This window comes from Tachyglossus aculeatus, chromosome 13, assembly GCF_015852505.1.
Source record: "Tachyglossus aculeatus isolate mTacAcu1 chromosome 13, mTacAcu1.pri, whole genome shotgun sequence".
Classification (NCBI taxonomy): domain Eukaryota; kingdom Metazoa; phylum Chordata; class Mammalia; order Monotremata; family Tachyglossidae; genus Tachyglossus; species Tachyglossus aculeatus.
Window position 1 is genome coordinate 14,597,049 of NC_052078.1, and position 19,364 is coordinate 14,616,412.

A 19,364-nucleotide genomic window follows, 5' to 3' on the forward strand; every position below is an offset into this window, starting at 1 on the left:
TTGAGTTTCACTATCTTTCCACACACACAGAAACTCGACATTCCTCCCTTATCCCTCCGGGCTACGTATGATTATTGAGCTTTCAGTGTATTTAAATTGAATTAATCAGTAGTTCCTTTTGAAAAGAAAATATTTGCTTTCCCAAAAAAGTACTTTAAATGTTTATTTAACAACACGGTGTTGCACATGGGAAAGTTTCGCTGTTTTTGTGTCCTTATTTTCAAGTCATAATGTTTAGGAAAATTTTCCTTCGTGCTTTTTTTTTCCTTATCCAAATAGGAATGTTTGGGATAGATACTTGAATCACCATCTCCATACTACAAATTTTGCTTGTAGATATTCACTTATTTCCCTCCAACCTTATGATTTTTTCATGACTCTCTGATGTCCATTTTGAAGAAAACACAGAGTCTGATTCTGTTTTTGTATAGAAAATAGTTATACTTTCCCAGTAGATCTGTTAAATAGTGCTCTAAATTTTGTTCTCCATATTTTTTCTTTTTATGGTTTTTTTTTAAAGCTTTGTCTTTCCTCCCATTTTTCCTCCTTGCTTTAGTAGCACCACCTTGTGGTTTTATGCGCACCCAATATATATAAGCGGAATATATAAGCGGAAATGACCTACTGCCGATTGCTTCTACATCGGGCAAGGAGAGAGACCACCTTTGAGCAGGTTCAATTTGGGCCAAGGCCTGAAAAATCTAAATGTTACCCAAAGAATGAAAGAGAAAAGCCTTGATTTTTTTTTTTAAATTAGAGGCAGGGATTGCGTCTATATAATAATAATAATGGCATTTATTAAGCGCTTACTATGTGCAAAGCACTGTTCTAAGCGCTGGGGGGACACAAGGTGATCAGGTTGTCCCACGTGGGGCTCACAGTTTTAATCCCCATTTTACAGATGAGGTAACTGAGGCTCGGAGAAGTTAAGACGCTTGCCCAAGGTCACACAGCAGATATGTGGCAGAGCCTGGATTACAGCCCATGACCTCTGGCACCCAAGCCTGTGCTCTTTCCACTGAGCCATGCTGCTTCTATATACCCTCTGTCCTTCTGTAGATGGGTATACCCTATACTTATATGCCCTATTATACTTCCCCAAATATTTAGCACAGTGCTCTCTACTCAGTAAGTGCTCAATGAATACCTTCGTTGGAATGAAATTTGATTCTGAAGTCTGATTTGAAGTCTTTCCTGCTAAAACAAATGTACTAATTTATGCAGTGCTTTTCACTAAAAAATGAAATCTGACATAACTCTTAGAGACTGAGAAAGCAATCTCCAAAATTTGTATTAAATCCATAGATTTTGTACAGTACTTGGCACCAAGTGCTAAATAAATATAAGAAGTATTATCTCTCCCAACCCTCCTTTCAGAAATATGTAAGTATGAAATAACTGAAAAAGAAGATAGCATTTGTAATCAATATGGAATCATCAGAATATCACATAATGAAGGAACATTAGCCATATATAAACAATATAGGCTAACACCTCAAACAAATCAATTAGTTTTCAAGTAATAGAAATTGATATATCAATTTTAAGGTTAGTCGGGGAAACAAATATATATATTTCTTCTTGCTTTAAATTCCTCAGTTCCTGCCTTGAGTTATAGGATTGCATTTTGAAATGTGACATTGGCTAAGTTTCCAGTTAGATTCTGTTCAGATTTTACATAATCAAGTTGGAAAATTGTCAGTTGGGAGTAGGCGGAAAAAAATGCCCCCATTCAGCAAAGCTTGACATAAGATTTTCTTGCTAAAACTAGTAGATTTGGAAACTAAACTCTGGAAAAAAGATATACAAAAAAAGGCTTAAGTAAAAGTACTTGGGTAGGAGAATCAGCAACCTCATGCTGCAGTGATTATTGTTTGTTCAAGACGACAGCATCCATCTATCTTGTAGAAGAATGTTGCGGACTCTTACAATGTGTGCTACAAATATTTTTTACACAGTAATTCTTTGTTTTCAGAATTCCAAAAGATCTGTGATATGAATGATATGTAATTCAACCATTCTTGGCACTAGATTCTGGGGTGCTGAAAAATAATTGAAGTGGAGTTTATATGATAGGCTGTTTACTATTTTTCTTTGGCACATGAAAGCGTGTTTTTCAAAGGATCCATTTTGCAACAAGGAGGTAGGCACCTCAGTGATTGATAAGATAATTTCTTAATGCTTTTTTTGATAGGTATCTTAAAAACAGGAATGTTGCACTCAGCAACAAGTAATTGGGCATTTGGAAAGTTGATTTTCTCGGAGGCATCTGTAACTATTCTCAAGCAATTATTAATTGTGATGCAGCAATTGTAGCACAAATACTTTTCAGGTAGACAGAATCCAGGGTAATGTACAGTTTTTGACTTTCTCATCAGATCTTCAGAATTCTCAAGTGATCTGATTATGTGACCGAGTTACTGATCTGCGGTAGTGTTGCAATACTCTGTTTATTGGTCTACCTTGAAGTTGTGAGTGCAGTGTTCTTTGGATAATGATCTTCTCATAGAGCACTCTCTGCTGGCCTATTAGAGCTGTAATGAGAACCTACTTTCTGTGGGTATTGTAGCTGATGGACACAGTGGCTTTTGTAATAATAATAATAATAATAATAATAATGATAACATTTGTTAAGTGCTTATTTTGTGCGAAGCACTGTTCTAAGCGCTGGGGGGATACAAGGTGATCAGGTTGTCCCACGTGGGGCTCATAGTCTTAATCCCCATTTTACAGATGAAGTAACTGAGGCCCAGAGAAGTTGTGACTTGCCCAAAATCACACAGGTGACAAGTGGCAGAGCCGGGATTAGAACCCATGATCTCTGGCTCCCAAGCCTGTGCTCTTTCCACCGAGCCACACTAACATGATATGCCATCATGTACAGTGCCTGGCACATAGTAAGAGCTTAACAAATACCATCATTATTGTTATGAATTAGAGTAGTAGAAGCAATAGTTGTATTTGCTGAGCACTTGCTTGCAGTGGTGCACTCTTGGCACATGGAAAGTACAAAATGACCAAGTGAGAAGCAGTGTACTCTAGTGGATAGAGCACAGGCCTGAAAGTGAGGAGGACCTGGGTTCTAATCCCAGCTCTGCCACTTGTCTGCTGTGTGATCTTGGGCAGGTAACTTAACTTCTCTGTGCCTGTTATGTCATCTGTAAAATGGGGACTAAGTCCATGAAGCCTCATGTGGGACATTGATTGTGTCCCACCTAATTAGCATTATCGACCCCACTGCTTTGTCCAGTGCATGGCACATAGAGGAAGTGCTTAACAAATACCATTAAAGGAAAAGTGACATTCCCTTGCCTACAAGGCACACTCCAGCAGGGGAGACAAACATAAGACTATTTCCAACACGTGTGTTAAAAATAAATAATTTGAGTATTCATGTTCATGAGGGTAAGGGCGGTATAAATAAGTTAGTAAATCAGAGAAAAAGTTGTAATTGTTTTTTATTTAAAATTCCAATCAGTACTTTTTTTGGGTAGTGTCAGGGGAAACAAAAATAAGTTTAAAAATTCATCAGCAGACACTTGGCTGGAATAATCTGACCTGATTGCTGCACTGGAAAACATTGCCATCCAGTAGCTTTAAATAGATAACAATCCATGATCCAAAGCAACTTTATTGTACGTTTTCGTTGAGCTGGAGCACACTTGTTTTCCTCTGGAAAATGAAGGGAACAATTTGAGATGAAAGGAAAACAGATTAATGCTATGGAAGAGAAGATATAATTTTCTCATAGATTGTTCCTTTCTCTTTTCCTTATTCATTCATTCAATCGTATTTATTGAGCGCTTACTGTGTGCAGAGCACTGTATATGACACTGGTTCCTTTTATGCTTGGATTAAAGCTCAGTTACTGACAAATGAGATATTAAGCATTCAGAAGATTTTGTTGAAATGATTAGCAGCTTATTGGATCTCCTTTTTTCCTTCTGTCACTAAAGAAATCTGGTACATGGTGTGGCTCAACTGGAAAATGCCAAGCTTACTATTCTGTTCTGTTAAGAAACTCGGTTCTTTCATCTATGCATACAAAAACTCTTTGGCAAATAAATGTAGATCATGCAAGGGAAATATTTACCGAGTCAAAGGGTAGAGCAACTTTTACAACTTGGGCAGGAAGAACTGTGAGCTGTTGTCCACAGAAAGCATGAGGTTCAACTTGCTCAGACAAGAATATGTTACTGTAGTGAATATCTAGTCAAACATTAACTCCGCCTCACATTAGATGAAGTGACCAGGCCAGTTCTTCCTAAGTGTGTATGAATAATAAAGCAACCATATAGCTTGTTACAACATAATTGCAGTTGTAGCTTTCAATAACTTCCTGATAGGACTTGAGTAGTTACCATCTTTTTTTACCAAGCAGAATTTCCTTGTCATTAGATCACGGGTCTGGGAATCGGAAGGACCTGGTTTCTAATCTCCACTCTGCCGCATGTCTGCTGTGTGACCTTGGGCAAGTCACTTCTCTGGGCCTCAGTTACCTCATCTGTAAAATGGGCATTTAGTCAGTGAGCCCCATATGGGACAGGGACTGTGTCCAACCTGATTAACTTGTTATTACCCCCAGTGCTTCCAATGCTGGGCACATAGTAAGTGCTTAACAAGCACCATAGTTATAATAGCAGTAATTATTATTAACTGGAAATTCCATGAGCAAGATTTGCTCCTGACCTTGTAATTTCCATCCCCTGATCCTCTTTGGATTCAGGATACTCCTGGTAAGTGTTATCTGCAGGGTGCCTGTCTGACAGCAAAGAGGAAGGTTGAAGGGGCGAAGCTATTTTTCTTTCTGGGATCGTAGAGCCCCGAGTCAGGAATCATGTCTCTTAGCTAATGTAGCCTTTGAAGTGCTTCGTACTGGGCTCTGCACACAAGGTGTCAATATATTGATTTTGCCATCCCTCTCATTTCAAATCCAAGTTGTTGAGAGTGTTTTTAGAGTTCCTAGTAGACCACTCTATTTGTTTTCTATCCTTCCATGCCTTACTTCCCTCTGGTTTCTTTGCTTCTATCCAAAATTAGGGGTGAGGTGACCAAAAAGGTAATTGACAGCCCTATTGTCTTCATTTATTGGTCATTTTTAGGCATTAAATTCCTAATTGTAATCACCCACCAAGTAAGTTCTATATGATTATTTAATGCACATTTCATTCATTCATTCAATTGTATTTATTGAGCAGTGCTTACTGTGCGCAGAGCACTGTAGTAAGTGCTTGGGAAGCACAAGTTGGCAACATATTGAGATGGTCCCTACCCAACAACGGGCTCATAGTGTAGAAGGGGGAGACAGACAACAAAACAAAACATGTGGACAGGTGTCAAGTCATCAGAATAAATAGAAGTTAAGCTAGATGCACATCATTAACAAAATAAATAGAATAGTAAATATTCAGAGATTGTGACTAGTTCTGTGGAAGAGCTGTAGCTCTTATGCTACAATATCTGACTTGCTTTCTCCCTTTCATTTAGGTTTAAAGTGCATACTCAGAATTTTTATTGCAGCAGTAGAATTAGGCTATCATTTTACCTTTGTTGATTGATCGCCTTTCCGGCTTTGACATAGTGCAAAGGTTTACCAGATTTCTCATTTGGACAGTGCTACCACAAACATTTCTCTTGTAAAATAACCACTTTTTAAAAATTAGACCATAGTTATACTTCTGAAAGCCTAAGTTATACTGTATGAATTGCACTTTGATGTTCAGTTTGGGCAGCCGAGATGATTTCAGAAAAGCTTTAGAAGCTTCCTGTTAGTAGGGAAAAAGCAACCTATTTCTTCAGCTTCATTTAGCTTTGAGAGAAATCTCTGAAACCTTTATTTAAAGAGACAGCATTCTAGCAGATTTTCTATGTACTACTGTCAGAAATGGAAATATGTCTATCTGCGTCCTAGCAAAGCCATTACATTTCCTTTTCCTAAAGAAATGAATATTACCACACGAGTGTTTGATGCCAATACAACCCTAGTTAGTCTCTAGCTCTTGGGTGCTCCTGGAAAATCCTAGGTGGTTCCAGGACCATTATATAGGTGGAATTCTGGTTGAAAAAATCACTACCAAATTCAGAGTACTCAACACTTCTTATTTTTTTTTATTATGGTCTCTCACTGGTATTTGTATCATTATTCAATGTCTAGGAATGATGTTTCCTAGCTAAGACAGATAATATCTGATAAAATCTTGTTGAGAGTGGTCAATGCAGTGCTCAGAATACAAGTGAACAAATGAACTGCAGCGCTTAGCTCAGTTCAGTTCAGCGCAAATGTTCAGCGCTTAGAACAGTGCTTTACACATAGTAAGCGCTTAATAAATATTATAAAAAAAACTGCAGTGAGGAGCATTATGGGAGAGGCTCTTGGAATAGAGGTGACTGTTGCCATGTAGCATGGCGCAAGTTTAAATGAAGAGGTATATTGTTGTTTCTCATTTACTTACTAGATTGTGTCTGTGTCATCTGTTGTCAAACGAGTTAGTGTGTTTCTTGTCGAGTCTTGCACACCTACTATTTGTGCCAGGGCCTTGAAAAACAGGAAGAACCACAATGGATGCGGCCAGGGTTTGTGGGACAAGTTTCGAAATTGATGCAGTGAGCCCTACCCTGCTCCTGGAGCAAAAACACTTTTTTGTTATACCTGGTTCTGAAAGTAAAGAATTGACTGGATTGTTTTCGAAATTTTCTAGCCACTTTCCATTTTACGGTTTTATAGGGGTACTCACCATTCAGCTGTGCTTGCTGTTGCCGTTAAGGATGTGATGGTGCGGCCTAGTGGAAAGAGTGGCTTTGGGCAAGTCACTTAATTTCTCTGTGCCTCAGTTACCTCATCTGTAAAATGGGGATTAGAATTGTGAGCCCCCCGTGGGACAACCTGATCACCTTGTAACCGCCTCAACGCTTAGAACAGTGCTTTGCACATAGCGCTTTACAAATACCAACATTATTATTATTAAAGAGCCCATTTCTGGGAGTCGGGACGTCTGGCTTCTAGGCCCACCCAGCTCTGACCCTGACCCACTGTGTCATCTTGGGCAAATAATTTTGCCTCAGTTTTCTCATCTGTAAAATAGGGATAACAACACATGCCCCTTATCTCACAAAGGTGTGAGAATAAAATGAAATAATCGATCTGAAAGCGCTTTAGGAAAAAGTGTGATACATGTAATTGTTACTACTTTAGATCCCAAGTTTTATACTCTCTGCATTTTGATTTCCTTATAAATTTAAAAGAGGTTCCACTGTGAGCAGCTTCCAGTGGTTAAGAGCAGACGAAACGTTTTAAAATTCCCGGGAGGGCTAGAGAGGGGCAGGAAGAGGAGGGAGAGGACAGCCACAATTGATGTGCACAGCCTAGGATAGTTGTGCCATTAGCTCCCTGGGCAGCTTTGCATACAGCAGTCATCATCATCAGTATTTATTAAGCTTCCATAGCGTATAGAGCAGTGTAGTAGGGAATATGCCATAGAAATATAAGATATAATCAGTCCCTGTTCTTGAGGAGCTGACAAGCTGACACAGATGGCAAAGAGGAGTAAGAGCATAGCCACAAATGATAGAAACAAAAATGGACAATTAAACTAGACAGACAGATGAGCTGTACATGGGAGTTGTAAGGGGATCGCTGGGACCACGTGAACAGGAAAGCCCCATCCTTTCTTGGGTAATGCCTCTTGGAGTCTAGCTTGAAGTACAGGTACTGGGCGGCTTGTTTTGAGCATGGGCTGTGAAGAGGAGGTTGAAACTGGGCCAGATGCTTTAAATAGCAAAGGGAATTTCCTGCAGTGCTAACAGGGTGGAAAGGGTTCCATCGTGCATTTATCACCACACCCTCCTAAATGGATACAGCTCATTGAGGAGCAGTGTGGCCTGGTGGAAAGAACACATACTCAGGGTCAGAGGAGTTGAGTTTAGTCCTGATTCTACCCCTTGCCTGCTGGGACACCTTGGGCAAGTCATTTAACTTCTCTCTGCCTTGGTTTCCTCATTGTGAAATAGAGATTAAATTCCTATTATCCTTTCCCAAAGGCTGTTAACAAAATGTGGGGCAAGGGTTGTGTCTGAGCTGATCATCTTGTATCACAGTGCTTGGTAAATAGTAAGAACTTAACAAATACATGATTATTATTATTGTTACTGCATTCAAACTGGAGTGTTTTTCCCAACCATTTGCTCTTTTATTTCAGTCATGTGTCTAGGGCAACTTGTGTAGATGAGTCCTCTGTAAAGCATGCAAGTCGTGGACTCTGCCCTGTAGGGCTCTAAAAGCTGAGGTAGATGTCATGGATTTGGGCAGGCAAACAAAAAGAAATTCTGAGTCTACAGTACAGTTCCCAGCAACAAGATGCCATTGGGGGAAATCCAGCCAAAGTATTTATACTGACAGCACGGTCAATGACCGGCTTTCACTGTGGAATGTGGAAGTTGATTGTTGGGATTAGGTATGTGGTGGGAGAAATCATCTCACTTCATTTGAGGGCAACTTCCTGGAAAATCACAAAATCTACATGGAGTTTCATCACAGAGGGTGAGAGAATATTTAGACTCTTCATTAACCTTGACCCACTATATTTAATAAGCATTAGATTAATACCCTTAATGATCCTCAGTGTTCTCTTTCTTTACACTGAATACCTCCTCTATTAATGAAGGTTTATGGTTGGTAATTTTATTGTCACCCTGGTACATTTCACACCCAATGATTTTGGCCTATATTTCCCGAGAGCCTCTTAGATTCTTAGCTCCTACAGGTTTTTTGAACCCTTGCTTTTTAATATTGGGTTGCATTCTAATATCCCATTGCATTAGCAAGACACATCACATAACAAAGTTGCACATTTAATTGCTCTGTTTATTGCCACTGCCAACATCAAAGTATTCTGTTGCCATGTATAGTGATCCCTTTAAAGGCGTTTTTGAAGAAAGCTGCTACTAAAACTTAACAGAGCACTCTCGGGAGGGAAATGGAAAGCCTAACACTCTGTCTGAAGGGACAGATAGACTTGTGTGTGACCCTTGGGAAAGCCTGAGAAGCAGCTTTAAAAGGGTCTGACTGAATTCTTGCTCAGTTAGGGCAGCATTGATCATCCCTGCTTTTGAAGTGTCTCCAGAGAGCAAACTTGTCTTCTTTGCTTCACTTGCCCATAAAATGTCTTTGTGTATATGACACCTCTTTTGTGGAACTTGTCTGAGCAACCAGGCCTTCTCTGTCTTGGTGTTACTTTGGAGAATGCCATCACCCGACCCTCCGTGGGAGCTGGGAGCATTTTAAGACCCTGCCCCTGCCCCTGCTCTCTCCCCCTCCCTCCAGGCTCGCATCTCCTCCTGCCTTCAGGACATCTCCATCTGGATGTCCGCCCGCCACCTAAAGCTCAACATGTCGAAGACTGAGCTCCTTGTCTTCCCTCCCAAACCTTGTCCTCTCCCTGACTTTCCCATCTCTGTTGACGGCACTACCATCCTTCCCGTCTCACAAGCCCGCAACCTTGGTGTCATCCTCGACTCCGCTCTCTCATTCACCCCTCACATCCAAGCCGTCACCAAAACCTGCCGGTCTCAGCTCCGCAACATTGCCAAGATCCGCCCTTTCCTCTCCATCCAAACTGCTACCCTGCTCATTCAAGCTCTCATCCTATCCCATCTGGACTACTGCACCAGCCTTCTCTCTGATCTCCCATCCTCGTGTCTCTCTCCACTTCAATCCATACTTCATGCTGCTGCCCGGATTATCTTTGTCCAGAAACGCTCTGGGCATATTACTCCCCTCCTCAAAAATCTCCAGTGGCTACCAATCAATCTGCGCATCAGGCAGAAACTCCTCACCCTGTGCTTCAAGGCTCTCCATCACCTCTCCCCCTCCTACCTCACCTCCCTTCTCTCCTTCTACTGCCCAGCCCGCAACCTCCGCTCCTCCACTGCTAATCTCCTCACTGTACCTCGTTCTCGCCTGTCCCGCCGTCGACCCCCGGCCCACGTCCTCCCCCGGGCCTGGAATGCCCTCCCTCTGCCCATCCGCCAAGCTAGCTCTCTTCCTCCCTTCAAGGCCCTGCTGAGAGCTCACCTCCTCCAGGGGGCCTTCCCAGACTGAGCCCCTTCCTTCCTCTCCCCCTCGTCCCCCTCTCCATCCCCCCCATCTTACCCCCTTCCCTTCCCCACAGCACCTGTATATATGTATATATGGTTGTACATATTTATTACTCTATTTATTTATTTATTTATTTTACATGTACATTTCTATCCTATTTATTTTATTTTGTTGGTATGTTTGGTTCTGTTCTCTGTCTCCCCCTTTTAGACTGTGAGCCCACTGTTGGGTAGGGACTGTCTCTATGTGTTGCCAATTTGTACTTCCCAAGCGCTTAGTACAGTGCTCTGCACATAGTAAGCGCTCAATAAATACGATTGATTGATTGATTGATTAAGACCGAGAAGGGAGCCCCTTCTCTCACACCCATCGTAGACTTTGTGTGTGTGGTCAGCAAGTAGGCCCTGCTGTTGCTGAAATGAGGTCCATCACCCTCCCACTCCAACCTACAGAGACCCATGGGGAAACAGAGTACATGTTGAATGATGACTGTTCCTCAGCCAGGCCCAGGTTACTAGGGTCCTGCTGAAGGTAGGTGAGAATTTCTTTAAGGGCAGGGCGTGAGCGATTAAAATTCCATGGTTATGAGATTTGATTGAGAAGCACCCTGCTCTATTGGAAAGAGTCTGGGCTTGGGAGTCAGGGGACCTGGGTTCTAATCCCAGTTCTACCACTTATTGTTATGTTTGTTAAACACTTACTCTGTGCTGAACGCTCGTGTAGGTGCTGGGGTAGATACAAGTCAAGTTAGGTCCAGTGCAGTCCCTGTCCCACATAGGGCTCACAGTCTTAGTAGGAGGGAGAACAGAAATTGAATCCCCAGTTGACAGATGTGGAAACAGAGGCCCAGAGAAGTTCAGTGACTTGCCCAAGGTCACACTGCAGACCAATGGCAGAGCTGGGATTAGAACCCAGGTCTAATGATTCCCAGGACCTTGCTCTTTTCGCTGCGCCTCTGTATGACCTTGGGTATGTCACTTAACTTCTTTGTTCCTCAGTAAAAAGGGCATTCAGTATCTGTTTTTCCTCCCTTTTAGACTGTAACCCCCAGTTGGACAGCAAATGTGTCCAACTTGATTATCTTGTCTCTTCCGTAATGCTAAGTATATGGCACATAGTAAGCACATAACAAACACCACAGTCAGTATTATTGTTTGGGTTATTAGTTCACTGCTTGGTTCAGAGAGGCAGTGGGAGTTAGAGGAAAAATGATCTGATCTTCCCTGTAAGTTGTAATCACAACTAGTAGATGATTAAAGCCCCAAGGCTGTTTAGACCTGGGTTTCAATTGGTCCATCATCGTTAGCTTTACCCCAATTAAGAGTATTTTCCCTAATGCAGTTTAGTCTTTGGAAAGCGGGTGTGGTGCCCGAGTCACATGTATAGTCGTCTGTAATGAGAGTGGCCTTTTCTGGATAGGGAGCAAGCATTAGGGCACTTGTGAGATTAAATTTCCCATTTTGAAACCCAGCTATTTGTGATTTATTGAATTTCACTGAGGTTTTCTTTACGGGCCAAAATAATTCCTTTTTGTGCAGCGAGCCAATCTCTCAGAGTTAACAAGTAAATACGCAAAGGAATGTTTTCTTTTTCACTCCTACCAAGGCCATCTGGATGAATAACCACAGGGATATGTGAGGTGATAGTTTTGAGTCATTTCCCTGGTAAACGTTAGTGAAATATTAAACCATGCGGGCAAATAATTCTTATCCCATGCAGGTCCTTAACCATGTCTAATCAGAAGGGACAATTGTGATCATTGTTTCTGGAGAAAACAATGGAAACCACATCTTTTTTCTCTTTTACACAAGTGGTTGAAAAGATTCAGTTGACTGTTCTGTGATTTTTCTCCTGCCCAGGTGCTGTAGAGGTAGCAAGGTGGCTGAGAGGGAAATGCAGGGATAAAGTCTGAGTGGAGGAAAGGACTCGTATTCTAGTAGCATATTCTACTAGTGAGTATATTTTACCAACTCTGTTGTAGCGCAGTCTCCCAAGTGCTTAGTACAGTGCTCTGCACACTCAGTAAATGTCATCAGTTGACTGCAGTCAAATCCCAGAAGTGGCAATACTAACTCGATTGGGCAGAGTAGTTCTAATAGTTGACAGCATTTCTCTTAAAGTGCCCTATTAATAAGTGAATCAAATTTTGCACCATTTTGCTACTTCCAGGTGAAACTCGTGCCTCTCGATGGATGTGCATGGGTCAGTATTAAAAATGCAGTAAAGAAACTTGAAACCAATTCCAATGAGAGGACTTCTCACCTGCATTGTTTTGCTTAACATATGTAATACATTATTAGTTATGGATGCATAAGTGCATGGAGTTCATTCAAAATAGTTCAGAACCATGTTCCTTTTCAAAAGGAAAATGTGACCATGTTAGACTGACTAAAGCATTTCAGAAAGGAATTTGTAGGGGTATTTTTCCATAAAAATATATTTCTTGTTTTAACCATAATTAAGAAGGCTGCTTACCAATAGATTTAAGTGTGGTGCAATTTCTTGCTCATTGTGCAAGGAACAGGTTTCATTAATTTGGGGCATTATATTTTCCACACACAAATCATTCCTTTGGCAAGAATCCATAAATGTGATAGTTTAATAGCACATTGAAGAACTTTTACTGTAACGTTAACAGCAGTTGCAGAAAAAAATGTTGGCAACTGCTCCCTCTGCTTAATGTAATTAATAGAGAACTTTTTTGTGGAAAAAATTGGTGTTTCTGATGTTGGAGTGGGTTGCAAGAAAGGTGCAAGTTGCACAAAGCTATTAAATTTGCCCGAATTTGGTGAAAGATAGGCTTCCTGGAATAATTTGTTGATGATGAGAGTTTAATTACTGACTTAGATTCTAACTAAGAGAAGCAGAGTCATCTACTGGGAAGAGCGTAGGTTAGGAGTTAGGTTCCAGGGTTCTTATCCCAGCTCTGCTATTTGTCAGCTATATGACATTGGGCAAGTCATTTAACTTCTGTGCCTCGGTCACCTCATTTGTAAAATGGGGGTTAAGACTGTAAGCCCCATGTGGGATATGGACTATGTCCAACCTGAATTATTTTTGTATCCACCTCAGTGTTTAGTACAGTGCCTGGCACTTAGTAAGCACCGAACAAATATCATTTTAAAAAAACACACAAAAAAGTACCAAAAACCAAACGAAAAATTCCCCAAACCATCAAGGTCAGTAGGACAGAGGCTTTTCATCTTCTCATTGTGTTATAGGCACAGAATTACGTCTTGCAAAATATGCTGATTTCACCCAAAAAGAATAATCCATCCAAGAGCACCAGGAATCCCAGGGATTTTCTTTCCAAAGAGTGTGTCTATGATGAAGTACTTTGAGTTTCCAGAATCTTGGTAGAATCCCTGCCAATACTAACTATATTTACTTCCCACTTCAGGAGGGTGGGGAGGGAGAGAGAGTGCTTTTCTTTCATGACACTAATGTTCAGCAAGAGAACCCTTTCATTTTGCCTCCCATATTGTTGGGGATTTCTTCAGTAAATTGATTAAAAAATATTATTCTACCATTTAGTACCTATGAAACATTTCAACCAAAGGTGCATATTATCAATATATTACTATTAATTGCAGACCTTTTATGTTCAGAGTACTGTACTAAAGATGATCACATTATTCCTTCTCATAAAGAGTTTATGATGTTGTGCAGTAGAAATAAAGTAATTTACCAATGAGGAAGGAGCCCTCAAATAATACAGTATGTAAAATTATATATATATATATAAATAAATAAAAGTTATGAGAAGTAGTGAGAAGAAGATGTGACCTGGGAAGAAGAAAAGTCAAACAGCTGAAGGGTATTAGTATTAGTTCAGTGCCTCCTGTGTAAATATATGTCTGTAGTGTTAACATCCATTTCAAATCTTGGTAGCCACCAGATCCTATTGATAAAATACCTGCTTCAATCCCCCTGGTCTGGCAGAATTGTTGTAGCTTCTAAAAGTGCTTAATGTACTCCAGTTATTATTTACACATTGGAAAATAGATCCAACAAGTATCAACACACAGTACTATCCTGAACTCAAAGTGGAACAACTTAGAATCACTGTTGCTGTTTCTTGGCTCTTGAGCTACCAAAGTGATAAGAGGAATAAACGTGAAAGGACAGGCAGTTCTCCTATAATGCTGGGGTTGCATTCTTGCTAAACCCCACATGAAGGAAAGCTCATGTGACCATTCTCCCAGTGTCTAATGCCATACACATGTACAATTGTTTCTTCTCACACCGCAACTCACGGTATCCAGACAGATTGCATGTTGTTGGAAGATTCTTCCTTAAATCCTACAGAGTTCAGCCAAAAGGTGGACTGAAAGCATGTGTTGTATCAAAACTGTGTGCTAACACAATCTCTTGTAAGAAGCAGAAAATGCAAATCAGGAAAGAAAGCAAAATAATGCTATAAATGTATACATAATTATTGTATTATCTGTAAAGTGCTTACTATGTACTAGGCAGTGTACTAAGAGCTGGGCTGGATACAAGCAAATCGAGTTGGACACAGTCCCTGTCCCTTGTGGGGCTAACAGTCTCAATTCCCATTTTACAGATAAGGTAACTGAAGCACAGAAAAGTGAAGTGACTTACCCAAGGTCACACAGCAGAAAAGTGGCAGAGCTGGGCTTAGAAACCTTGACCTTCTGACTCTCAGGACCATGGTCTTTCCACTAGGCCATGCTTCTTGTACCAAGCACTGGGATAGATAGAAGATAATCGAGTTGGACGTAACATGCATTTGGGTTGGTGGTGGCTGAATTTAAAGTTCTCTGAAGTTATAATGCAAGGCATCACCCTCACCGTTTAGTAGATGATACTTGAAAGGGCCCTAAATCAGAACTGTGATAGGTGCCCTCAAAATCTTAGGTACAGCCTAGGTAGGGCAGAGATTTTCCCCTAAGTCTTTTCTGCTCATATGTTCTGGAGGTTCATCGCTGCAGATTCCGTTGATGGTGTTTTTGGGAAGAGACTAGAAGGAAAATGGTGTAGCCATGGGGCTACTAGGACATATCCTCCTACAAATCTTAGCTATTAATACAGTTCCATGTTCGTCTTAGTACTTCATTACTAAGTACCGAATAGTACTTCAGGTTAACAGTTGCGCTTTATTGGTAATCACATGTTTTAGTTATATAGGCTGTGTCATCCTGAGAATGGATAGGACATTAAGGAAATACATCAGACCAGAATAGGCAAACAAATCATTTATATGAAGAAGTGTGGCCTCATAGAAAAAGCACAAGACAGGAAGTCAGGAAATTTGGATTTTAATCCCAGTGCTGACCTCCCGTGTGCTTTGATCAAATAAGTTAACTTCTTTGGGCCTCAGTTTCCTCTTATGTAAAATTAGGATAAGATACCTGCTTTATGAGGCCCATGAGGGACAGGGAATGTGTGGCTCTGTATGTATCCCCCCTTCCTGTAACAATTGTTTGGCACATAAAAACCTCTGAGTGCTGTAATTATGTGGCAGCACAACAAAAATCACAGAACATCTAGGGATGAAAATATACATGCATAAATTGATTACTGAATGCCTGTTATTTGAACTTGGCTCAGTTTGGAGAATCCTTGATTCTCCTAAATTGTTTGAATGACCGAAAAGAAGGAATTGGTTGTCCAAGGAAGCAAAATGGAATTTGGCTGTACCAACTAGCAATTATCTGAGTTGTTAATCAGCTGAGGGATGAATATTTTTTCTATTGAGTTCTGAATTTTTTTCTCTCTTCCCATGATTGTCCTTCATAATCTTGGATTTTTGAGCCGCCTGTCAGTGAGGGATTACTTTCAAATAAATGTCCAGTATTCCCAATGCTTATTTCAGTATTTTTACATTTACCATGATGACATTGCTAACCCCTGTCCACTCCCCTATTGGAGTGCAAACTTCCTAAAGGCAGAGAACCTGTCATTTCGTTATTCTGAACTTCCCAAGTGCACTTCACCAACAACTACTATTTATAAATTCCAAAATGTTATTAATTATAAATTAGTCACCATAATAGTGCCATTTATTGAGCGTCCACTTGGTGTGGTGCAGTACACATGGTGTTTGGGAAATAAAGAATAACCAAGTGATGCGTGTTCCCCGCCCATTATGGAGTTTACATTCTGATGGGAGAGACAAACGTAAAAATCAAAGGAGAGCTGCAGAATTAGCCTTTTCTTGCTTATTGGACCAACTTAGTGATGGTGTAAATCTAATGTTAGAGACAATTGGTTATATTGGCACAAAGACCAAAACTAATTTCCTTTTGTCCTTCCTTCCCATATTTTCCCCTTAAATGTCTATTACAAAATTAAATGGACACTTGAATTCATCATTACAATCCAAAGTATCCCTATAAAGTCTTTTGGTTTTCCTCTTTGTCCTTTGCCTCCTGAAATTTCAGAAAAAAATGAATTGACAAGTAATGATTCATGAACGATACTCAAGCACACAGTATTTTTTTTTCAAGACACACTAGAGCATTCTAACTTGTGAGACCATTGATTTAGGTAGATTTAGTGACATAGAAATGTGTTTTCCTGGCCAATTTGATACAAAGTTTTGTACTCTGTTGAAATAAGAGACAGAGAATCATCCATTACCATTGTTCACGTGGAGTAGTAGATGTAAACGAAGCATCTGCTTTCATGACAAGCTACCAAATGAAACAACTGGTTGAACTTAATGGTTATAGATGTGTTTAACTTTTCAACATTCTACGTGCCTATCTTTATTGAGAAAAGTGCAATTGAATTTTCAAAATCCTAGAGATATATTTTTTATTGACCAAGTATGAAAATAATAAGGTAGCGTTTCTGTCCTTTCATATAGGAGCCAAATTATTGGATACAAGTGCATCGTTTGGAACATGGTGATGGAGGAATCCTCGATCTGGATGACATCCTCTGTGACGTTGCAGATGACAAAGACAGAGTGAGTATACAATCATTTGCATGAAACAGGCATGCATGGTCTTGGAAAAGACAGTAAACTGGTTTCTCCCCTGAGGTGGGAAAATGCATTTGGTGTATTCACCAAGCATCATAAAAATACTAAAAGCTAGTTAAAACTGGTGGGAGACTATTTTTATGTCAGTGCCCATATCCTGTGAACACCAAGACCTGAGCAATAATAGTGTGCAAATAATGGTAGCGTTACTTTGAAAAGAAGCTCTCAGGAAACAATCTCTATTCTGTTATGTTTGTAAAGTATTTTTTCTTCAAACTCGCAAATATGACAGGAAGCTTGGAGGGAAAATAATCAATTTTCTCAGCATCAGAACTGGAAACGATTGGCAATCGTATTTGATTGCAAAAGGTTAGGATGCGTTTTGTTTTAATAATGAAGTTTTTGTTCGAGATTATGGTTATTCTTGAATGTACAAAATGTTGCACAACTAAAATTCTGAAAAATGAAATTATTTGTATGTTAATACACAGCCACTTACAAATAAAAAAGAACCATTCGTATTTCATATGTTACTAGATGGCTTAAGCTAGTGACCTATTGTGCCCCGCTAAATAGGTTGTTAAATGCTTTCTTCATTTCCTATATTTTATTGGCTTGTTGTATTGAAATAGCTGCCATTTAATGCATTTTTGAGATTTTAATACAAAATCCAAGAACAAATGTGTTCCACACTAGGTTTTCACCATTGGCATCAAGGTTCCTGCTGACCTTGTAAGGTATGACTTTATATAACCTGCTATTCTCAACAGAAGACCTATATATTCTTTGAAGCTCAGGAAAAGCCTGAAATGATCAGATCTCATGTAGTCTTTGTCCCATAAGGAGCTCATAATCTGTTTTATCCCCATTTTCCAAATGAGAAAACTGAGGCCCAAGTAAGTTAAATGACTTGCCCAAGGTCATACAGCAGCTACGGGCCAGACTTTAGACCAGAATCCAAGTCTCGTGACTCCCAATCCTGTGTTCTACCAACTAACTGGAGATTTTAAATGATCAATGATGATGAATTAATCTGCACTGTGATTATGCCTTTTCTACCTGGACTTCAATTCTGTGCATTTTTCTTATCAACCATAATTCAGTGAGTGGATTCTTCTTGATTGATAGGAATTGGAATTGGTCATGTATTTTAGTCAATGTGTGAATATCCAGACTCTTGCCTGCAAAAATTACTCCCTTTGGTGTCAAGATTTTTAGTTTCTGGAATACAAATATCAGAAAACTTATAGTTGTTGAGTTGTTCTTGTTATTAGTCATTGTAATTTTTACATTTAGTAGATACTGTCATCCTCAGCCCCACAGTACTTATGGACATATCCCAATACTCTCCCATTTCCCTTATCTGTAATGTATTTTAATATCGGTCTGCTCCTGTAGGCTATACACTCCTTGTGGGCGGGGGTTTTGTCTACCAATTCTGTTCTATTGTACTCTCCCAAGCCCTTAGTAAATACCATTGATTGACCAGCGAAAACAGAGGTACCATTCAATCAGTGGTATTTATTGAGTGCTTACTGTGTGCAGAGCACTGTACTAAGCGCTTGGAAGAGTAAAACGTAACAATAAAAGGACATATTCCCTACCCATAATGTGCTTACTGTCTAGGGGGGCATTCTCTGCTTTGTAGTATGACTGTGTTTTCTCATGTGACTGAGCCATCAAGAACAGTGAATCCGAATTAATCGGATCAGTGTTGGAAAAGCTGTGCCAGACAATAGGAGAGCAGATAAGATGTGGGGAACTGAGGATGCAAAGACTGGGCTTGGATTGAGGCAGAAGAGGATGTGGGAAGCGGGTGATTTCAATCCCCTTGTCTCTCACCTTCTTCCATCAACAGCAACACATTCAGAATAGAAGGGAAGGATGTTACAAGCAATGCTCTTCCTGTTTCTCTGTCCCCAAATTGCTGAAAGCGTGGTATATGTTTATAAAGAAGCAGCGTGGCTCAGTGGAAAGAGCACAGGTTTTGAAGTCAGAGTTCATGGGTTCAAATCCTGGCTGTGCCAATTGTCTGCTCTGTGACTTTGGGCAAGTCACTTAACTTCTCTGTGCCAGTTACCTCGTCTGTAAAATGGCGATTAAGACTGAGCCCCCGGTGGGACAACCTGATCACCCTGTATCTTCCCCAGCGCTTAGAACAGTGCTTTGCACATAATAAGCGCTTGATAAATGCCATCATCATTATTATTATAAAAATTTGAGTCAAATCACCATAAAAACAGGAAATAGCTCCCTTATCAATACCCATTCATGATTTTTCGGTGTGGCAATGTAATGATCCATCTGGGCTTTCCTGGG

General features: G+C 40.2%; 1 protein-coding gene across 14 annotated transcripts in view; it reads left to right on the forward strand.

Moving 5' to 3' along the window:
• Positions 1-19,364, forward strand: part of PARD3 (par-3 family cell polarity regulator) — a 496,072-nt gene that overhangs the window by 79,155 nt on the left and 397,553 nt on the right. For all 14 annotated transcript variants that reach the window (XM_038755497.1, XM_038755494.1, XM_038755500.1 and 11 more), the window contains exon 2: positions 16,929-17,030. In XM_038755497.1, the coding sequence (XP_038611425.1) occupies positions 16,929-17,030 (102 nt within the window). The remainder of the gene's footprint in view (positions 1-16,928; positions 17,031-19,364) is intronic.